We start from the raw sequence: 23,987 nt of genomic DNA, 5'->3' as shown, positions 1-23,987 counted from the left end.
TGAGGCCCCACCCCACACTTGAACACCTGGATGGACACTTTCTCCAAGTTCCAGAGGAGCCCAATTAGACTCTGCTGTGAGCAACTGTGAGTAAGTGAGGATAAGTTACAGTTATCAGTAATTATACAATGCTACTATGCCAGCTTTCAAAAATCTGGAATTAATCTATGGTCACCAAGAGGTGGGTCTGTTCACCTTTAAAGTGTCTGTAGAGTATTTGCAGAGCATATACTGTCAGTGGATTATAGCTGATGCCTTCCAAACCACTCACTCTTGCCCCATCTTCTCCCAGAGCTCCAGGCTCAATTCTAAGTCTTGTGACATTCTTCCCTGCCCCCACTCCTCAGACTCAGCATATCCCACACTGAATTGGTGTCCATCCCCATGAGCCCACTATCATTATGGTCTGAGAGAGGACACCATTGGCTAGGCAGGCACCAGTTAGGAATCTCCTTCACCCTCCCCTGCTTTGTCCTAAGAATTTCCCAAGTCAGTCTTCCCCCTCCATCCCAATTATCCCAGGCCTGGTTCAGGCCCTTGCAGTTTTCATCTGAACCACTGAAACAAGCTCCTTTTCTATATACCTGTCAGAATGATCTCCCTCTTAAGCTTTTAAAGGCTCCCTGTCTCTTCCACAATTAAAGGCCACCTTCATTAACAAGGAATACAAACCTTCCATGACCTGGCCCCTGACACTCAGCCAGCTCCACTCTGTACTGCTCCCTGCCTTGTATATAAAGATCCAGCTGTGGTGAAATGCTGCTGACCCGCCATGCGCACCAGGCCTTTCTGGCTTCTGCTGTCCCCGTCTGGGAAATGCTTCAGGCCATTCTTGGTGTAGACCACAGGCTTTCTGAGATATAGTCACTCTAGCATCCCTGGCATCTGTGTGTACAGCACATGGCTTTTGACTGCTCTTGACTGACCTTCCTCCTCTTCTGAACAAATCTGTAAAGTGTATCCCTTTCCATTCCAAGTCCATTAAACACTTTTCAAATATACTCAAAGTCAAGTAAAAAACTTTTCATCGGGCCCCTTTTCAGGTGTGTTGGTTTCTGTGGAATAAATAAAGTGTGCTTACAGACTTAGTGATCCACTGATGAAGGTAGTGATTCAGTTCACCAGGATAAACAGCAGAACGTGGGGAGTTCTACATTGAAGATATAAACATATACCCAATGAGGGCAGGAGTGGGGGCACTGAATACAGCTGGAGGCAGGCAGTGGGGACAGTGACTGCACAGACCTTGAGGGACAGGCAGGGTGTGACTGATGGTGATGGGGAGGGACGGCCCGGATGCAAGGCTGCTTTAAGGACCAAAACAGTCCACAGGGGCCATGGAGGTGCTGCTGCTGACCTCAGACAGCTGCCAGGGCCGCCCACCCCAACAGGCAGCCCCACTCACCGCCTGAGTGACTCCGGAGGATAGAGACACATCGCCACTGCTCCACGTTGGCAAGCTTACCACTGGAGCCGAACACGGTGCTGGGGCCGATGTACCTGTGTGAAAGAGGAGTCAGAAAGGCACTCCAAGCATGTTCTAGGCACTGCACAGAGATGCTTACTGCTGCATGGCTTATCATGGCACACAGAACAAAGAAAAACCAGACAATGGCTGGAAAGCATCAAATTGTTGAACAACAGGGGCTGATTAGGGAAGTTATGTTCCATGCACTTAATGAAATACTACATAGCCATCACAAATCTTGTGGTAAGAGACTATCACTGCATGGGGAAGCAGGCCATAGGACACCCTATACAATATGCTAGATACCACTGTGTAAAGAAAAAAAAATAGCATGTAACATGGATATCATGTATGCATGGAAAATGGATCAGAAAGACACACATGAAAAATACCAGAATATTAACCATGGCTTTCTTTGGATGGTGATTTTTACATATTTTTTCAAATTCCCAAATTATCTACTAAATATGTTATTTATGTTGACTAAAGCAGCAAAGCCAACAGTCTTTTTAAAGCTCCCTTGCAAAGCACTCCAAGCACGGGTACTAGCTCCTGCCACGCAAGCAGCAGGGTAGGTCCCCATGGAGGTGGCGCTGACACCCCTGATGCACAGAGCCTCTGTTAACACACTTTGCTCCCATAGAACTCTTTACAAATTCACAGAAAGAGCTCACTGAGTGGACCAAAGGAAACAGCGCGCGTATGCTCTCACGGCCATGGCCATAGGGCCACTCTGGCTCAGCAGTGGGGTAGGGTCTGGTTCCCTAGTCTGACTAGCCCCCAGAGTCACCTGGGGAGCTGGTTATGGAACAGAGTCCCAGGACACACCCTGAGAGACTCTGCCAGGGTTTACAGAAAAAGTTTTCTAGGTGATGGTTAGTTCATTGTGGGTATAGAGCAGGCACTTTCAAGGGGGGAATCCTCAGAGTCCCAGGGTGGGGCTGACAGAGAATGAGGTGAATGGCAAAGAAGGTAGGCTCCAGATCCCCTCCCCACCACTCGCCCCCCACTTTGACTTTTACCTATTCTGTATGTTGGGAAATTTCAGTTGAAAAGCAAAACAAACAAAGCTACCAGTGTCAGCAATAGAAAGGATTAATAATCCTTTTCAGGTGGAAATCCTGCAACCCTGTGAGGGGGCGACCGAGCAGGTCTCCAGGCAGGTGGGTGGCCTCCCGAAGCTCTCGTCAGGCCCCCTCCACTCCTGGCCTGTGTGTGCATCCTGCTACTCAGGAAGTTTGGAGCTCTAGGGACTTCAGTGCCAGAGTGGGGAAAGGTGACTATGATTACGACCAGCAAAGAAGCTTCTAAAAATAAAATGTGAAGAAAGGAAAAATGATGCTTACGTAGCCCGCTTCCACACCATAATCAGTTTGTCATCTCCCCCAGAAGCTAAATACATCCCACTGTTTGACCACCGCACACAGTTCACACATGCTGGGAAGAAAAAAAAAATAGGGTGATGAAAATCCCATAGTCACGCCCATTTGCTTTATGCAGAGTCTGGCAAGATGCAAAGGGTTTATAAAACCTATTCTCTCTCAGCTATTCAAGGCATCCACTGTGGGTGAGTCCCAGAAGAACAATCCAGATTAAATACTATCCTACTTGTGCTGTAATAACAAATGACCAGGACAGAGTCTGGAGGGGGCAAGTCTACATAACCTGAGAAGTGTTAGTGCTGGATGAAGCAATCAACAGGAGATGGATTTCCATGAAAACTGGTAACTAAATCTCATTATTTAGAAAGGGCTATCTCATGATGAGATGTGTTTCTGAGCAGGGAGAATTCTTGAAATGAGGGCATATACTAAAAAGGCTGAGATGCCCTTCCCAAAACTTTCAGGGGAGCAGCTTGCTAGAGCATAAAACTCTGACTTCATCCCATTTGTAGCCCTTTTAAATTTGGATTTTCCAAACTTGTCAGCACTGCAGGTTGACTGGTTCTGCACTCATAAATTAAGACCAGCAGAAATGCCTCATAGGCCCCTGATAGGTTAGAGCCTCTGGGAGCACTCACAGCTCGACCTTTGGGAACCCTGCAATACAAGGGACATTATCCAAGTTGTAGCCCACACATGGCCTGCGAGTGACTTGTGCTCCAGGTCAGAGGGCACTGAGGCATGTTAGGAGAGCAAAAACACTCAGAACTAAGGAAGGGGACATAGCTGTTAATGGAGCATCTCAGGGGAGGCAGCTAGGTTGGAAACCAGAGCCAGATAGAGTCACCCTGATGCTCAGAAGCAGGAAACTAAGGCGCTAAACGTAGGAAAGGAAACCACAACACTGTCCGACCATCAAAAGGATCCTGGCAGAGGGCCTCAGAGTGACACAGTGGCAATCTGAGACATTTTGGTGAGTTGTCTTTAATACACCCTTCCCCAGAACCCTACTGCTTCCAGGTCGCTGGCCCCAAAGCCCCATGGAATCAGGCAGTAACGACTCATGAGCAGGAAATCACCAGAGGTACCTGCAGACTGTCCAAAGATGGTTCTGTGGGCGGCCGAGTCTTCTGCCGAATAACTCACCCAGGTGTGCAGCCAACATCTGTGCCTTCAGACAGCAGGCCGAGGGGAGTTACCGCCGCACGGGGCCTTATCTTTCTAATTACAAACACATGTGCTAACCTTGGGCACTCTGCCAACACGCAAAGCCTGCAAAGGGCCACTCTGTAATACCTAAGTGATTGTCCATCTGGCAAAGCATCTTGGGAATATTTTCATCCTTCTCGTCATCCTCCTGGAGGACTGGAGACATATTCCAGATCACAACCTTCCCAGAATCCTGTCCTGGAATGAAGGAGTAGAAAAAATTCAATATGCAAGAAGTAGAAATTTGATATTAATTCTGAGACATAGTCCTCACTTAGCTTTCATAGATCATAATGGAATAGATTGCAGGAAACTAAATTTGCATTATTAATTTAAGTTAGTAGTTATAGAAAAGAAATAAAGAAAGGTAAGTGCTGGTAGGGATCAAAAAGTACATGGATTTAGTAGTAGGGGGAAGCCAACCTGACTTTGAAAAGAACTCTGGACTAGAAATCAGGAGGGGACTGAGCTCTGGTCTGTCCTCTAACACAGATCTCTGAGGAGCTCCTAGAAGGTCCTCATCCCTGCCCAGGACCCAGACTCCTCATCTGTAAGTTGAAGAGCTGGAAAAGCTGATGTCCCAGGACCCTTTCAGGTCTGTACATGGATATCCTAGCAACCAAGGGCAACAGCACATCCCTGCCAGTACTCCAATCCCTTTCCAGGTGCTGCCTGGAGTCTAGGGCTGCTCCCAGAGCTGACTGGATGCTTTGAGACCCAAGTCTGAATGAAATGTGCCCTGAATATAGGAAAAAAGGCTCATTACCTTTTTATCTGCCCTTTGACGTCACCTACAGATGAGAGATCAACCAAAAGAGGGCATTTAGGGATCCTGGAATCATAAGGTGATGTAATACTCTGCTAAAAAATTTATCTATGCATTTTGGCAATGATTTATCTTTCTAAGCTTTCCATTTATTGATAACTAACAAAAGTCTGGCCCCTCATTTAACTATTATAGAGGAGCAAAAACCAATAAATGCCTACAAATGGACATGTCAGAATTATCATAAGGCATACCTTAAATTGCCTATTGGCCAGCATAAAAAAATATTTCCTAAAGAACTCTTTTTGACCTTACTATATACTGAGAAGGTTGGGAAAGTATGCCTCTTCTTATGGATGAGGAAAAAACCCTGTCTCCTAGCTAAGTCCAGTGATCGTAGATGACATTAGTGGGTACCTTCTGTGTGCAGTCCACAATGTGCTGGAAGGAGATCAAGGGCTCCCTGCATACCCCTGCAGCAGGAAGCCCAAAGACAACCCACCCTGCAGCACCTGGCCTAAGGATCTGAACTCACAGAGGCACTCTGCAGGTGCTGTCCAGGGAGGCCTTGGCCACAGGAAGATGCTGCCCTAGAGTGAAGCTGTCAGGGGCTGAGATCTGCGGGAATGCTACCTTGTGCCACCATATATACATCTTGGTGTCCTGGCCTGAAAAATGACCGTCTTTCCACGCAGGGCTGTTATCGTGACACTGTAACACTGGATGAGGCACACTAATAACACTATGGACCATATTTTCAAATGGCTTGGGCGTTTTTACTTGCCCACAGCATACTTCTTCTCTAACTTAGCTGAATTCCTCTGAGCCCAGAAAATGGGCTTAACAACTACATGAATAACTCTGTAGTTTAGTTTAACTACCTCCTCCCCTTTTTCAGATGAGAAAGTACTGCCAGAATTTAGATGAGGATCCAACCTTAGCCTCTGAGGCTGGGGATCTATCCACGGGACCACCTGCCACGCTCCATGTTCAATAAGCTGGGACTTGGGGATGTAAGCTGATTTTAATATTAACCCAATGAATAGGAATTAGAAAGATACATCCACTACCAAAATATTTATACAGAGCAAGCACACTAGAGCCAAAAAAGGATTTTGATTAAACCTGCTCAGATAACAGATTATTAACTGTACATATCCATACTGAAAAACAAAAGCATTCTATCTTCAGCTCAGTGGGCAACGAGGAGAAGCAGAGCAAGGTGTTAGGACTGTGAGTGCTCCCTCTATTACTCCGTGAACATACCTTGTCCTCCAGTTGCGAACTTGGTCCCGTCAGGGTGAATATCAACTGAAAAAATTGGCTTGCCTGGAAACAAAGGAAAAAAAAAACAACACAACATCTATCTTGGCTTGTATTCACTGGAGAATAGCAGCAAAGTAAAAAATTTTGAAATAGTGGTTATTTGAGTAATATCTCTAATCACTGCTCCTAGGAAAAAATAATAGGCTGCCAATAAATTACTTCTAAAAGTGGAATGATCTAACAGTTTTAGTTCAAGTATAAACTGCTAGAAGACTCCAAGTGACATTAAATAGCTGAGTCTCAAAGGGGGACAAAGCATTCTGTCACTAGAACTGAATCCATAGATCACTTGAGCATTTGCCCATAGGTCCAATGGACAGGAGCTGGCCACTTTCTGGGGACACACATTTGTAAAGGTTATGAGCTGTTTATGACAACAGCTCTGAGTCACAGGGGCTACATCTTTAGCCACCTCTCTATTCCATGGACCTGCACTTGCCTGACAGCCTGGACACAAGCACCCTGGCCTTTCTGCCTTGTGTCTGACTGCTGGGTAGGACCAGTAGCTGACTGTGACCACAGGTATCACTTCCCTCACGCTTCTTTTTTTTTTTTTTTTTTTAAAGGTTTTATTTATTTGACAGAGACAGAGACAGCCAGCGAGAGAGGGAACACAAGCAGGGGGAGTGGGAGAGGAAGAAGCAGGCTCCCAGCGGAGGAGCCTGATGTGGGGCTTGATCCCTTAACACCGGGATCACGCCCTGAGCCGAAGGCAGACGCTTAACCGCTGTGCCACCCAGGCGCCCCTCCCTCACGCTTCTGTTTCCAAAAGCCCTCCTGTATATTTATGCTGCATCAAAGTCTGTGGACAGTCAGCCTTCTCGCCATCTCCTATGGCTGAACGTCCTCCATAGGACCTGCTCTGTTCAATGGGATGTTCAGTCCCTCTAGAGGGAAGAACTGTAGCTACCAGCTCCTGGTGTCCCACAGGGTGCAGACCCACACCAAGAGCCCATGAAGCTATATGGCTAGCTTAGTGGACCAGACTGGCAAAGGCGTCATGACAGCTTGAAACCCAGAAGACTGGAAGTATTCCTGGGGCCTGGGCCCTGTGCCTTTTGTCTGGCTAACCAGTCTGCTTCCATGCTAACAGTGGCATGCCAATTGTTGTCGAGTTTATCACCACATCCTCAGCTTCCAGCAAAGGCCTGATGAGTGGTCGCTCAGTAACATTTATTCAGTGACAAATCAGATGCACAACAATAGACTGAACATCAGCAATTGCGAATACAGACAAAGTGCTGTTGCCAAGGAGTCTCTTGGTTGAGGATGCTCTGTCTCCATTACCCAAGAAGAGTTGGCATGGACACCAGAAGGAGGGTTACCAGCTCTAGAATCACATGATGGCAAGTGCAGACAGGGTAGGGTGGGGCAGGGGCAGGTAGTGGCAGCCTAACAGCTGAAAGTCCTGTCAAGGTTACTGTCCAAGTATAGAAAATCAAATATTGGTGCCCAAAAAGGCAATGGCTAGCATGGGACGCAAGGAATAGACAGCTCACTTTATCTCCTTCCACAGAGCCATACCCTTAACAGGCAAACCGAGCTTGAGCCTCCACAGGCAAGGGGAAATGTGCTCTCCTTCTTGTCATCACACAGTAGGGTGAAAGAGCTATGTAAGGCCACCAGTAAGCAGGTGTGCCAAATGCAAGGGCCCTACTTTGTCTCAGAGAATAAGCAGAAACCCTAGGAGAGTTGGAAATCACATCACATATTATTTCATCTCTACTACGTACTGAAATCCAAAACAACAAAGGCTGCTACAGCAGGACCCTGTCATGCTGGCAGTTCTAGCCAGGTCCCCGAGACCCTCAGGCACCTCCAGGTCCACACCTAAGAGCCAGAGCTCTACAGTGACAGGTCAAGTTCAGCCAAGTCGCTACTGATTGCCTTCCTGGAGCACAAACATACAGGAAATTCAGCCCTGGTCTGCTCTGAGCTTTCACTCCAAGGATTCCCAAGACAAGCCCCAACACAGCTTGGCACTCTACATAGCTTTGAAGGAGCCAGAACCAGCAGTGGAGCGCACTTGCAAGGACCTGAGGAGAGAGAGCTAATGCTAGTCTTCTTCCATAGTCCAGATGGGCAGACCCTAATTAGCCCCATCTTCAAGAGAAGAATCCAGAAAACTATGTACAGTAGGTAAAAGAAGGTAGGTATTGAGAACACAAGTAAGAAGGACTGGAAGTGTTCAAACTGGTGCTCCTGTGCTATGCACTCACACCTACACTGGCATGCCACGCCCTTCCTGGGTCAGGTGATTGCCATGTGTGTTAAGCCCGAGAGCTTGACAGGCTGCTGCTGAGAATGTGCCATATGTTCCCACCAGAGGCTGAGGACCTGGGAGGGAAGCAGGAGCAAGAAGGTGTGTTTCTTGACCACGTAGGCCATGACAAGTGCCTGACACGGAAGCCTCAAGAAAAAAGAAAGGACAATTAGGGCTCTGGGCCCAGGCTTAAGCTGTGCAGACCACGGCATCTAGTGCTGAGACTGAAGTTCAGTGTCCAACCAGACACCAGAAGAAGGTGACCAATTAGCACCACTAAGAGCCTCATGAAATTCAGAAGAGCAGATGTCTCCAAGTATGGTGAGGACAACAGCAGGGAGCCTCAACCGCATCAGTGCTGCCATCTCCACTCAGGACCTACCAGGAAGCTGCAGTGGGCCAGTCCTTGTAGGTGCCAGCCACCTACTCCTTCCAGGAGAGGCAGAGCCACAGTGGAGTACGCCTGTGCAGCTCTCCTTCCCAGCCTATCACATGCTCTACTGAGCATCTGATGTGCCCCCTCAAGTTGTGCAGGAAGCACAGCCCAGGGTATTCTCTAAATCTTACATTGCCCCGTGAAGTGGATAGTTCTGACATCCTCATTTGACAGAGGGGGAAACTGAGGCACACAAGTTAGGAAAGTTGCCCAAGCCACACAGCTGTGTTCCCCAGAGCCTGAGCTTTAAGTATGTAATGTGCTGCTGGGAGGGGACATGCCTGGAGATGCTGGGAGGGTTTGGATGATACTGCCTGGAAGGAACAGATTCAAAGCCCACAGGTGAAAAGTCAAGTAGAGAGTCAGAGGGAGAGCCAGAGCTATGCGCACATGCACAACTAGTCCTGATGACCTGGACTTGGCCTTGGACTTGCTATACTGAGCTCAGATCACCCTGGACACCTCAGTCCCACAGGCCTGGGGAGACTGCTACCTGGCTAGGTTCTGGTGAACCACATCTCTCAGGACTGCTGCCCTTGCGTGCTTCCCTTTCCTTGAATTTGGGTTGGCTCTGTGATCTGTTTTAACTAACAGAACGTGACTGAAGTGATGCTGCTCCAAGTTCTGAGATTAAGCCTAAAAAAAGGTCCAGCAGTTCAACTTTTGCCCTCTGGAGGAAGCCAGAGCCCTGTGGTATTTGTCTGGTTCCTATGGCCAGGTGGTTGCCATGTAAGAAGTCCAAATACCCTGAGACCACTGTACTGGGACCCGCAAGCTGGCCACATAAAAAGGGTCAACAAATCCAGATGACACTAAGAATCAGGGCTCTGACACAGGACCCGGGGTGAACTGCTTCTGGCCCCAAAAACTGCTCCAGCCATCCCAGAAGATTCAGTGCAGAACTAAGATGAGCTGTCCCTGCTGAGCCTGACCATGTCTCACAATCACAAATAATAAAACAGCTATTGTTTTAAGCCAGCAAGTTTTGGGGTAGTTTGTTATGCTAATCCATTCACTTTTCTGCCCAAGGCAACTGGAGCTGTATATCCGTCATTTTCACCAAAAAAGTTCCAGCTGACTCGGCATCAGTCTTGAAAGGGCCATCAGGGGAGAGCATCCACTTGGCCACAGGAGTGCTTTTCAGTTCAAGTCTGTGAGACATTGTATTTACATGCCCCGTTAAGAAGCACATCAAAATGACTTACATGCAAGTCAAAGGCAAACTTGATTCCCCAAGAGCACACATAGCTGAGCCTAGGTGAGCAGAGGAGCTCCGCTGCACAGGTTCCCATCACAGCCCAAATCTTCCCCACCACATGCACTCACAGCATCAATGGGATGTTTTCTCATCCATCCACCTTGGTGGTTGTCTATGAGCCTGCTATGGAACTAAGAAGAGGAAAAGAAAAGCCACAAAAGGCTCAGACCTGCCCTCAGGAAGCTCCCAGTAATGGGTGTCTGCACAGAAGGAGAGCTACCTAACTCAGCCTGGGCTTCCTACAGAAATCACAACTGAAGTGAGTCCCAAAGGCTGAGGAGGAGTTAGCTAGAAGAGTAGGGAAGGGAATTTCAGGCAGAGGGGCATGACATAGAATGCAGAATAATCCTGACAAGCTGCTACAGAGTGTGGGGAGAGAGGAGCCTTGGCGGCTGGGTAGGGCCCAGCAAGACACCACCGAGGAACACAGACCTTCCTCTATAGCTACCTCTGAAGCAAGGGAACGCTAAGGTCAGATTCACATTTCGGCTCCACATGGCTGTGTGGAGCATGGGCTTTTGTTAAGACTGGAGGGGGCCTCAAGGCTCCAGGGGAAGGCAGAAAGGAGGGCTGGGATCAGCCCTGGGTTTGAACAATGAGCATGCTTGGGTAGAATTCTCAGTCATGCCGCTCAAAACTATGCAGTCTTGGGGTGCCTGGGTGGCTCAGTCGTTAAGTGTCTGCCTTTGGCTCGGGGTGTGATCCCAGCGTTCTGGGATCGAGCCCCATGTCAGGCTCACCCTCTGGGAGCCTGCTTCTTCCTCTCCCACTCCCCCTGCTTGTGTTCCCCCTCTCACTGGCTGTCTCTCTGTCAAATAAATAAATAAAATCTTAAAAAAACAACAACAACTATGCAGTCTTCAGTAAGTTATTGAATGTCTGCAAACACTAGTTTCTAATCTGAATGGTGTGGAAGTCACAGTCACCCTTACAAGCACCTTCTGAGAGAGATTAAGATGCCGTGACACATTGCTTCAAAGATGCACACATTTCACATGTGAACATTTCTGAGATCACAATGTGCTTTGGTGAAAGGTATGACTGCAGTAATATGGGCACCATGTTTCCTTTTGTAGAGATGTGCCACAGAGTTGATGAAATATGGCAGTGTACCTACACAAAGCCACCAGCATGGTGTTGGCTCCCTATTTCCTTCTAGCACTAGACTCTTCAGTCCAAGGAATACAGTGGTTCACATTCCCTCAGTAGGAACAGACCTCCTTTTTCTAAAGGGCTCTTTGAGGTGGAGCTGAGGAAAAGGAGCTATGGCCTGACTAGTTAGAGAACTTTTCCTGCGGCACAACGTTAAAGATGAATTCCTAACTGTTTTCTCCATTCCAACTTTCTTTGTACAAAACAGAGACAAGGGGCACCTGGGTGGCTCAGGTCAGGATCTCAGGGTTCTGGGATCGAGCCCTGCATCAGGCGTCCTGCTCAGTGGGGAGCCTCCTTCTCCCTCTCCCTCTGCCCCTTCCCCGTTTGTGCGCGCTCTCTCTCTGTCAAATAAATAAGTAAGTAAGTAAATAAAATCATGCGGGGGAAAATTTTTTTTTTAAACAGAGACAAAAGAGAAATTAATCCGCTCCCTGGGCTGCCAGGCAATCTCACATCCTCTGAATGACAGTGGCCAGCATATTCTCCCTGCATACCCACCAAAGCCCATTCTCCTTGGAGCTCTGCTTCCAGGTCACCCCTCCTGGACCCTTCTTGTACACCTCCTCAGACCACACAACTCTGCTGTCACTCTCTCCACAAAGCTATGACAGTTGGCCACTGTTCCCTGCCTGGGGGTTGCTGATCTGACAACTGCAGCATGAATGTTCTTCACCTGGCAGGAATAGAGAGTAAGGTACAGAAGCTGGATTTTGACAGGGCGTGGTCAGACAGAATCCTCCTCCCTGGCATCACGGGAAAAGACTCCTGGAGGAGGCCCAAATGTGGAACTTAAAGTCTGAACAGAAAGCACTGGCCAGAGAGAAGCAGGGAGGGCCCTCTTGGTGGCCCGCAGATCTTTGGTTTGGGCTCCTGTCTTTGGGCCTTTATGCTCTGACACCGCATGGGGCAGATCCAACCGGAACATCTATGAGCACGTACTGCTGGAATGGAAGCTTAGGGGAAGCTGAGGCCTTTGCCCACTGCACATTGTTCCTGGAAACACTTCTCCTATACAGCCCATCAACACCTGGTCTTAACAAATTTTGGTAAATTTGTAACTAAAAATGAAACATGGGGAAATGTTTGAAACATTAAGTGAAAAAAGTTACAAAATGATATTAAAACATAAGGTGGTGCAAAAGACATGACCTTCTATGTAGAAAACCTTGAAGATTCCACAGAATAAACAAATTAAGTTGAATGACACAAAATCAATAAACATTAGTTGCATTCTGTACATCAAGTGAAAAATCCAAAAAAGAAACCAATAAAACAATTCCATTTAAAAAAGAAAAAATATTTAGAAATAATAAACTTAACCAAGAGGGCTAAAGACTTGTACACTGAAGACTAGAAAACAGTGCTGAAAAAAATTAAAAACACAAATAAATGGAAAAATATCCTGTGTTCACGAACTGGAAGACAATACTGTTAAGATGCCAACAATACCCAAAGCTCTAGAGATTTAATCTCTATCAAAACTGCAACAATAGGGGCACTTGGCTGGCTCAGTTGGTACCAAGTGTGTGAATCCTGATCTCAGAGTTCTGAGTTCCAGCTCTGTGTTGGGTGTAGAGCTCACTTAAAACAAAACGAAACAAAACAAAGCAAAAGAAACACTGGCAATGACATTTTTTTGCAGAAACAGAAAAACCCATCCTATAAATTCTTATGGGTTCTCATGGGACTCCGAGTAGCTAAAAGAATCTTGGAAAAGAACAAAGTTGGACTCTTATACTTCCTGATCTCAAAACTGATTACAAGGCAACAGTAATCAAAACAGTGTGTTACTGGCATAAAGAGAGACATATAGACCAGCATAGCAGAATAGAGAGCACAGAAATAAACCCTTGCATATGGTGGTCAAGTGATTTTTGACAAGGGCGCCAAGACCAGTCCATGAGAAAAGGACAGTTTCATCAACAAATGGTGCTGGAAAAAATGAACATCTGCATGCAAAAGAATGAAGCTAGATCCTTACATCAAATAAGGATTCAACTCAAAATCGATCAAGGATTCAAATGTAAAACCTAACATTATAAAACTCAAGAGAACAAGGGGGAAAGTTTAAAGACAATGGATTTGGCAATGATTTCTTAGATATGATACCAAAGACACAGGCATTAAGAGGAAATCTTAAAAATTAAAAACTTCTGCCTACCAAAGGGCACTATCAAGAGAATAAAAAGGCAACCCACAAAACAGGAGAAAATATTTGTAAACCACATATGTGGTGAGAGATTAATGTTCAGAAATACAGAGAACTCCTAAACTCAATGACAGAAAACAGAAAAACCCATTCAAAACAGGCAAAGGACTTGAACAGATATTTCTCCAAAGAAGATACACAAATAGCCAACAAGCAAATAAAAAGATGCTCAACACCATTAGCTACCACAAAAATGCAAATCAAAACCAGAATGAGATTATTGCCTTACATCTATTAGGTTGGCTACTATTAAAAAAAAAGAGAGAGAAAAAATAACAAGTGCTGGCAAGGATGTGGAGAAAATGGAATCCTGAGCATTGCTGGTGGGAATGTAAAATTGTAAAGCCGTTATCAAAACAATATGGGCACTCCTTTAAAAAAATAGAATTACCCGTGATCCAGCAATTCCACTTCTGGGTATATATCCAAAATAACTGAAAGCAGGGTCTTAAAGAGATATTGTACACCCATGTTCATAGCAGCATTAGTCACAACGGCCAAGAGGTAGAAGCAATGTTAAGTGTCCATTGACGGATGCACGGATAAGCAAACTGTGGTGTATATATACAACAGAATATCATTCGGCCTTAAAAAACTCCAGAAAGAGATTCTGATGCATTCTACAACACGGATAAACCCTGGAAACATCATACTTAACATAAGCTAGTCACAAATAATATATGATGCCACTTATATGAGGTCTGCAGAGCACTGAAATTTATAAAGACAGAAAGTAGAGTCGTGGTTGCCAGGGGGTGGGGATAGGGAGAATGGGGAGTTGTTGCTTAATGTGTATATAGTTTTAGTTTTACAAGATGACTAAGTTCTGGAGATTGGTTCCACAACAGTGTGAACATACATAACACTACCGAATTACGCACTTGAAAGATAGTTAAGATTTAAATTTTGTTAAGTGTATTTTACCACAACTTAAGAAAAATGCTAACCAAAACCAAACCAATCTATCTATATATACCTATATAACTGTACCCACCTACCTACCTACCTATCTATAAGGTACAGGGGCATGGAAGGGGTATGAAAGGTATTAATTAGAATCTCTCAGTGTCTTGACTATGGTGGTGGATACATGAACCTATACAGGTGAAAAACTGTTAGAACTAAACACTTGAGGGCGCTTGCATGGCTCAGTCAGTTAAGCCATGACTCTTGATTTTGGCTTAGGTCCTTATCTCAGAGTCCTTGGATTAAGCCCTGCGTTGGGCTCTGTGTTCACCACGAAGTCTGCTTGTCCCTCTTCCTCTGCTCCTCCTCCTGCTCTCTCTCAAAAAAATAAAATCTTAAAAACAAACAAACGAAAAACCTAAACACCTACCCAAACACAAATGAGCACAAATACAAGTGGAGAAGTCTGAATAAGACAGATGGATTGTATCAATATCAATGTCAGTGTGATATTATATTGCTGTTTTATAAAATGTTACCAGTGGGAGAAACTGGGAAAAGAGTACAAAGAATCTTAGTATTGTTTCATTCCACTGTGTGGTAATCTACAACTATCTCAATAATAAATAAATACACACATATATATGGTCTGTTTTTAAATCTGTGTGTAGTAATATAAAGGCAAATATCAAAACATCAGTAGCTGTCAATAAAACTGACTCCTTATGCAGATGATAATATGCAAATCTACAACCAGCCATCTCTCTGGAGGGACTTGCACCTAAGCACTCTAGAGTGCAGCTCACTCCCCTACCCAGCTATCTACAGACATTTCATCTTCAACTTCTCCACAACAGAACTCCTGATCTTGCGGCCTAAACCTGCTCTACTCACCATCTCCCCCTACAGCAAGAATCATGCCTGGGACAGGGGAAGCCAAGAGGTCCAGCACAACAGCCCCCCGCCCCCCGCCAATGACTTTTCTGGCCTCATCTTCTGCCTCCTCCCCCAATTACTGGCCACATGCCCTGGCCTCCCCTCTGTTGCTAGACTGCACAGGTGTGTTTCCATCCAGTGCCCTGCACCGGTCCCTTCCCAGACATTCATTCACATTCCTTTCTCACCTCACTTTAGTTTTTGCTCAAATGTCGCCATCTCATTGAGGCCTCCCCTAACCACCCTACCTTAAAGTACTACTTCTTCAACGTGGCACAACCAATCCCAATTCTCAACTACTTTTTTCTTAGCAATTTCTTAAATATTGTATAATTTCCTTTATTGTATGTCTGTCCACCCTAACCACCAGAATGTAAACTCTAGGAGCTCAGCAATTTTTGTCTGTTTTAGTCACAGGGTCACCGTGGTACCTAGAGCTGTGGCTTGGCAAACAATAAGCACTCAATAAGTACTTATTATTAATGGCTGGAGAAAGACTGCAGCAGAGGCCCAAAATTCAAAAATACCTTCAGTGTCACTAGCATCCCAATCTTTGAAAGGCGGGCTTCTCATCTCCTGAAGTGAGGACTCAGATGTCGCCAAGCACCTGCAAGTGGGAGGCATGGCCTTGGCTGGCTCACAAAGCCATCTGCTTGCTGTCATCTCTACCACTTTCAACCACAAAAACTTCTCCGGGTTCCTTAAGCAAGCACTACCATGATGACATCTCACAGGTATCAGGTGGCTGAGAGATTCAAAACACAGCACAGGAAGGAAACTGTAGCAATCAAGCAACCGTTTTGTTTTGGGGGGTATGTGTGTGTGTGTATGTATGTATGTGCGTGTGTATGTGTATGCGTGTGTGTGTGTGTATGTGTGTGTGTTGCCACAAACTAAAGTAAAAGAAAGTTACAGGTATATCATTTATGAATCTTAATTACTTCTCCTGCAGCATTTGTCAATGCATAATCTACGAAGTTTTGGTAAGTCACTATTTCTTCAAACTTTTTTTCTCCTTTACTTTTGCAGAACAGAGATATTCCTTAAAAGTTATCTGCAAAATGATTTCTCTAAAAATAATCATCTCTTCTACACACTCCATTAGAAAATTAAGAGCAATTAAAAACATTTCTATGGGGGCGGAAATCTGTTAGCTGTTTAACAATTAAGAAAATAACACTAAAATTAATAATACCATATCCCATACTTGAAAGTTGCTGAGAGTAAATTTTAAAAGCTTTCAACTCAAGAAAAAAAATTCTGTAACTATGTACAGTGACAGATGTTAACTAGACTTACTGTGGTGATTATTTTGTGATATATACAAATATGGAATCATTATGTTGTACACCCAAAACATTAATGCTATATATTATACCTCAATTTTTAAAAAAAGGGAAAAAAAAAGAAAATAACAAACCTACAGTATTATTTAAGTAGAAAATGCAAAACAACATTTTAGCTATTCCAGTTATATGTGCCATGCAAGGTCTGAAGGGAGGCTCTACAATAAAAACACTGAATTTGCTATGGTATCAGGGATTTGGCTAAGGTCTTAAAGAATGTAGATACTTTTACATTGTGAAATGTACACTAAATAAAATGTGTGTGTTTTTTTAAAAGCACCAAGTTACCCATTTATTTTTTTCCAAATGGTCTCAAAGACCATATAAAGAAAGTTTTAGCATTTTCTAATTTTTCCTAAATTGAACAGGTATTACTGTGATAAGAAAAATAATTTTAAGTACATCACAAAATACTTCATTATCCAGATCCACTCATACACCGTAAGATGCATCCTACTATAATTATATACGGCAATTGTCTCTAGCCAAAAATGTAGGTGTTTGTCCTGTTCCTTAACGATAGCTCTAGAATGAAGCTCTAGTGTCTTCAAAAGGCAGAAGGTGAAGAAGCCATTTATCAAATGGGACCCTGGGGAGAGTCCTGTGTGGTGGCCTCATTTGGCCCACCTCATCTCTCTGAATCCTAGCTCTTCCTCTCCATCTGCTCTATTCTCCTACTGATCTCAGTGGACACCAACCCTGCCCTTCAACTGGGAGCCACCCCATCTCACATCCCACATTCTACCCTGGTGACTCTACCTTCATAATATGTCTGTAATTCAAACTTTCTAGAGAGGTGCGAATGTTCCTATCTTGAGTTGGGAATGAGTTAGAGAGTGCATTTGTTTGCTGAAATTCATGTCTGTGCATTTCCCTATGTGAATTATACTTAAATAAATATATATAATTTACATACTTTATATACTTATAATTTAATATATAATTATTATATGAAATAAAATATGCAAATTATATCTAAAAAAATCATGTATGTTCACTCACATAGAGTCCAGCCATTTCTCACCAGCACTATCACCTCCATCAACACCCTGGTCCAAACCACAGTCATCTCTTGCCTGGATCACTGCGACTACCTTTAAATGGGTCTCCCAAATCTCTCCATTGTCCCCATACCCATACTAGTCAGGAGGCTCTTTAACGGTGCAGAAGTCGAGAGGATCTTTAACAGTCGAGTCAGACCACCGTTACTCCTCTGCTCATATGGCACTGGGAACTGAAGTCCAGCAGCCACCAGGTCCTCCCAGTCAGTCCACAGCTCTCTCTCTGGCCTCATCTCTTAGTGCTCTTGCCCATTTGCTGCTACAGCCTCACTCCAATCACAACACATCCATGCTATTCCTCAAACCTGCCAGGCAAGTTCTGGCTGTTCTCTCTGCCTGGAATGCTCTTCCCTCACAGCTGCCTTCCTCACTTCCATCAGGCCTGTCATGGATGCTGCGGTACCAGGCCCTGGCCTCCTCCCTCCAGGAATGAAGCACCTGCCCCCAGCTGTAGGAGTGTTGGCAGCCTGTGAAAACTCCCAGCTGACGTCTTCTCCATAGAGGAACTGCCCTCAATGAAAGAACTGCTTTGACCAAGGTCAGGTCTGCTCCCCAGGACAGTGTGTGCCCAATGATTGTGGATGTGGCATTAGAAAGCCCTGGCCCTTCACACCAATTCAGGACAACTCATAAGGACTAGCTGCAGAGCCCCCGACGGTTGGCTGCACCTTTTGTTGCACTTGCACTACAGCTTAACTTCTTCCATCCAGTCCTGCTTCCAGCCCTCCCCAATAATTCTCCCCTCGTCCATCTCCCTGTCCACTTAGACAGGACACCCCAGCAGACAGCCCTCCCAGTCTCACTGGCTAGAATGCATCACATGCTGCTCCTCAAAGATCCTGCTATGCTGCTTGGTTCATGGCTACATTTCCAGCACTTAGCCCCCGGCACACAATCTGTACCCACTATTTGTTGAATGGATGAATTCACTGAGTGCCTCTCTGTGCAGGACCTTCTGATGGACAATGCAGCAGACCTGGAGTCCGTTCCTATGATGGTCTATTCCTGGCCCTCAAATGAGGCTCACTGCCTCTTCTGTCTGTCCCTCATTACAGTGGCTCTGACCAGGGCAACTTCCCTGTGACTTGGTCTGTCCTAGGTTGGTTAATACATCAAAGCAGGTAATGCTTTCAAAAGCAACAAGTTTTGACCTAAATGGGTTTTTTTTTTTTTTTACCAGAGGTGTTCTAAAACACTTGCTGTTTGTTTCATCTACTCCCTTTCCTAAAATGCTCTCAACCCTCCCCAGGCCTTTGCTTCTGACACTTCCACAGTGGCAGTGCCCTCTCTACCACCACAATCCACCTCCCATCAAGGCTCAGCCCCAGGGTACACCCACAAACCAGGCCCTTGTAACTAGGGCTATCACGGCTCACTTGTGTAGCTCTAGTTTCCACCTGCCCTGTATTCTAGAATGTAGTCTGTATGACCTCTCCCACCTACATACAAAGGGGTAGCCTTATTTACCTCTGATCACCACAGACCTCCTTTCCAGAAGGGTTCAAAGTTTCATCCATAAATAAGTGGAAGATCCACATGTGTATTATCTAAGGCAAAAATCCCACCTGTGTTCTTCTGAATCTTCAGATGTATTCTGGTTAGTTTTTTAAAAATCAACCTACTGTCTTCAGGCATAACTCAGCAAGAGATAGCGTGGAGAGAGCTCATATTTCCTGAGCCTTCACAGGTAGCAGATGAGGCAGGTATTATTGGCTTCGTTTAACAAATCAGGAAATGAGGTAAAAAGAACCTTCTATAACATGTATTTGGTGAGCATCAGAGCACGGAGATTCAAGAACAAGACTATCTGACTCCAAGATAAAAAGCAAAATTCTTGTCCTCAAGAAGTTTATAATCTAGCTGGAACCATGAGACAAATACATGAAAAGGCAAGTAACAATAAAGATGTTCTTACATAGAGCAGGGTTTCTCAACCTCAGCACCACTGACATTTTGTGCCAGATGACTCTTTATTGCGGGGGAATGTCCTACATGCTGCAGTGTTCAGCAGCAGTCCTGCTTTCTACATACTAGATGCCAGTAGTGCCCCCGCGTCAGTTGTGAAAACAAAATGTGTTTCCAAACACTGGCCTGTTTGAGAAACCCTGATGTAGACAAACCGCAAAGCTTATCTCAATGACCATGGCAATCATAAAATACACTATTAGGATCCCTCCCAGCCTGTTCTCATGGATAGGTCTGCAGTGCCCCTCTAGCAGCCATGTAGGGCCTTTCCACACCCGCTGCTGACCTCATTATTGTACCACCCTGCCTGCGTTCCCTCTTCAAGCTTACTTATTTTCACCAGTATATGTCTCAGAAAGATGTCTTGAAATCCTTTCTGGAAGGACACAGGGTAGGGGGAAAAATAATCCAACTACAGGGCAGGAGGAAAAACACACACCATAAAGCAAATGTAATTAACTGACAAATTACCCCAGTATTGAAAATTTGCCAAATGCCTTTTTACAACAATGCCATCAAAGTGTGAGCCAGAGGCCAAGGGAGGACAAGAGTTCTTTCAGGTCTGGCCCTTCTGGTTAGAATGGGCTTCCCTGAAGAGCTGAGCATGAACATCATCTGCCCAGGAGTGAAGACTTCCAGAAACTCTCAGGAGCAAAGGCCCAAGGATGGGAAGAACCATGAGTCTCAATGAAATTTTCTAAACATATAAATTACATTTTTCTACAACCAAAAACCCATTCACTTTCTGACCAATATATGGTTATAACCTAACTTAAAAATGAACTTTCAAGCCTAAAATAAAATTAAATATATAAGGAATACTATATCCAAGAACAAAGAGTAAGGCAGGTGTATGTGTTACAGTGGCTGGCACATACTTCCATATACGTGATAAATATTATTAGCTCTTATTGTGTATCTTAAGAAAGTCTTTTTTATATTTGGGTACAGGATGAAAGCACAGGAACAAATCTTTGTATTTCCTCAACTTTACCAAGGCCTAGAAGTGGAGTCACAAGCCTAGGAATTTACAGCTAATAAATGATAGCATCTTGAATCCAGTCTGATTCCATGTTCAAGGCTCATTTCATTGTGATATAACTTCAAAATTTATTAACTTACTGATCACCTTAGAGCAGTGATTCTCAACTGGGGCTGATTCTGGCCACCAGGGCATACTGGCAATGTCAGCAGACACTTTTGGTTGTCACAACTGGGTGTGTGGGGGGGTGGTGGTACTGGTATCTCCATGGGTTGAGGCCAGGGATGCTAACATCCTACAGTACACAGTATGGTCCCCACAACAATTATGTGGTCCAAAATATCAATAGTGCTGAGGTTGAGAAATCCTACCTTAGAGGAAAGGTCTTACCACTATTATTAGCCAGGAAAATGGAGACCAAAAGTATGCTTATTTCCCAACAGATATTTCTTCCTTTGCCTTTAACCTGCTTTATTCTAGCTGTCCTCTCCACCATGGCTGAATGGACTCTGCCACAACAGGGAAAATGCTGGACTCTCTGGTCCTTCTCTCCTTGGACTTCCAGACACCAGAAAAAGTATGTTCAAGCCAAGTAACGAATCAGGAGATATGAATGCAGAGTCTGGAAGCCAGAAAGTGCAATGATGCACTCTCCACAGCACCATGGTTTTTTGGGTTTGTTAATCCAAAGTAAGCGTGATTTTACGGGCCACCACCCACAACTCTGGTTTCTGGCTAAGCAGCCCCTGCTCCCGGCAGCTCCGACTATTTACCAGTCTTTAAAAGACCGCTCAGTAGTGATCCAGATTATTATGTCCTTCAGGACAGTGGGAATTCACCCTGACAGTCCTTCTGAACACCTGAAGAGACAGAGGCTGATTTCAGGAGATTTTTAAAAGAAAGGGAAGTTAAATCCTATCCTGCCAGAGTCTCAGTTTCTTTCATTATTATCTCGTAGATTTCTAAAGCACTTTATATATAGTCTGGGAAGCACTTTTGTGTCTACCTTTGCAATCAAAGATCACAACTGTACTGTGAAGAAAGCAGAGCAAGTATCATCCTGTTCCATTCTAGGACTATGGAGAGAGAGACTGCCCCAAGAAGAGGCCAGGGCCCACTGCTCTGCCCACTCTGCCAGGCTGGGATGTTTGGCTGCTGGCCTGGTTGCATACTCTCACTCATTTGTACCTAGATAATCGCTTAAGCATCCTGACATACTTACGCTTACATAGCATAAAACTTGTGTCCTACAAAGGAGCTTATCACAAAGTTAGAAATTCTATGGCAAGAGACAAAAGAAAGACAGAAGAAGGGGAGATTATACACAAAATTCATCTACGGGGTGCCTAGGCAGCTCAGTCAGTTGAGCGGGTGACTCTTGATTTCAGCTAAGGTCATGATCTTGGGGTCCTGGGATCGAGCCCCTTCTTGGGCTCTGCACTCGGCAAGGAGTCTGCTTCAGAATCTCTCTCCCTCCCTCTGCTTGCCCCCTACCCGTGCTTGCCCTCTCTCACTCTCATTCTAAAATATATAAGTAAATCTTTGAAAAAATGATCTAGACAAAGCATTTTAAAATAAAAATTCCTTCAGATCTTCACTTACACAGCAAAATTTTTCCTTTCCTGACTCATGAGCACCGTAATTTATAATCACTGAACATTTGCCCAATTCTCCAGGGAAAGATCTACACACACATCAGGAAATGCTCTTGGAGATCAGTACTTGAAGAAATGCAACTAAAGTTCACCACTTTTGTTTTCATGCACAGTAAGCCTAGTTGTGTCTCTGTAAATTATGGAAACCTTGGCTTACTTGTTGCAATCAATATTTACCATACACCCTTTGTGTGAAGGTACTGCTGAATGTAGCAAGGGATACAGAGGGGAATGTGGCAGTCCCCTGCCCTGGGAGAGCATATGGAAAGTACATGCACAGGGACAGGGCACATCTAGTGGAATAAAACAGGAGGAATGTCAACAAGGTGACATTCATCTGGACCCTGAAAAATGAGAGCGATGTCACGTAAGAAGACAGAAGAAGAGAACATTTCTGAATGAAAGAACAGAGATGTTCAGTTCAGTTGTGGTAGTAGAAAGCATCCCGGGAATTAAGTTCAAAGCTAAAAAGCTCCACATATATAAAAAGAGGCCTCTACTTGCTCTCAAAGAAAACACTAGCTCCCTCTAGTCGCGCTGCAAAGTAGAAATGAGGAACAAGACAGAATCAGGGTGACCCTTTTCCTGTAGCAGAGACAGGCTAGAATCAATCAGGGCTACAGGCCCTAGGCTGGAGGAGCGCTCCCTGGGCTTCAGTGCTGTCAGCAAGAGGATGGGGGTCTTCTCCCCTCACCTCTCCCGGGAGCAAAGACCAACTCCTGCAGCACTTGTGCCAACAAAGTATAACTATGACAAACTGCTCTACCAGTTTTGGGGGCTTATCTATATTCAACCAGAGGACTGGAAAAGTCTGTTCCCCCAGGGTGTGCTTTGGGACCACTGCCACAGGGATAAGGAAGGCCCTCTCCTAGATCACCCCTTGCCCTATAGGCTCCAACCCAAGCCACCCTGATGTCTCAGCTCAGCATAAACGTGGTTCCTTCAGGTGGGGGACCCTGGGGACCGAGCCATAGTCTCCCAAATGGGGGCACTGTCACCAGATTCAGGCCTCTGGGAGGAGCAGTAACAGCCCCTCCAGCAGGGCAGAGACATGCAAATTTCAGGTGTTCACCCCACCGCTGAAAAGCCACAGAGGGGACTGGGCCCCAGTTTCCCACACTGGACCATCTGAGCACATCCTAGCTGATACAGACGAGCGGCAGGAACTGGCTGGCGCCCAGGGCCGCTCCCCGGAGGCAGGCCGCGGCTCCTCCACGGACCACGGGTGGGCGACCGAGGGCTCCGAGCAAGTGCCAGGAGTGAGGGCGGATTCGCTGAGGACAGGCGGAGCACGTGCCCGTGCTCGCCGGCTTCCCCCGGCGGAGGACAAAGTCCGCTCCCGCCGACCCCGCAGTTTGGACACCGGGCGCGTCGGGGGCGAGGCGGGCAGGGCCTGCGCGCGGCTCCGACCCCACTCCAGACCCCGACTCGACTCCGGGCTCGGCCTTCCGCGGCCCCTGCGCGCACTCACCATTGTGGTTGACCCAGGTCGGCTTCAGGAGCTTCATTGTTCGGCTGCCGCCGGGCTGAGGCGAGAGCCGCGTCCCTCAGCGCGCCCGGGCCATGGAGCCACCGCCGCTGCTTCCTCCCGCGCCGCCCTCCGGCCTCCGCCCGCCCCGCGCCCTCAGCGCCGCCACGCCATTGCCGGCCCGCGCCCCCCTCCG

General features: G+C 45.8%; 1 protein-coding gene across 6 annotated transcripts in view; it reads right to left on the bottom strand.

Annotated features, from left to right (window-relative positions):
* The window catches only part of LOC100467668 (protein HIRA), an 88,420-nt gene extending 64,439 nt beyond the window's left edge, over window positions 1–23,981 (bottom strand). For 2 of the 6 annotated variants that reach the window (XM_019801111.2, XM_019801112.2), the window contains exons 1-5: window positions 23,795–23,981; window positions 6,092–6,154; window positions 4,147–4,257; window positions 2,815–2,905; window positions 1,406–1,500 (exon numbers count right to left, since the gene is read on the bottom strand). In XM_019801111.2, coding sequence (XP_019656670.1) covers window positions 1,406–1,500; window positions 2,815–2,905; window positions 4,147–4,257; window positions 6,092–6,154; window positions 23,795–23,831 — 397 coding nt within the window. In that variant the 5' untranslated portion in view covers window positions 23,832–23,981. The other 4 variants (XM_034642776.1, XM_011226688.3, XM_011226687.3 and 1 more) reach the window with 4 other exon arrangements.
* Between the last annotated feature and the right edge of the window lie 6 nt (window positions 23,982–23,987).

Source organism: Ailuropoda melanoleuca, chromosome 14 (genome assembly GCF_002007445.2).
Source record: "Ailuropoda melanoleuca isolate Jingjing chromosome 14, ASM200744v2, whole genome shotgun sequence".
Lineage (NCBI taxonomy): Eukaryota > Metazoa > Chordata > Mammalia > Carnivora > Ursidae > Ailuropoda > Ailuropoda melanoleuca.
The sequence above is the reverse complement of the archived record's forward strand: the minus strand, read 5'-3'. Positions and strand labels throughout refer to the sequence as shown.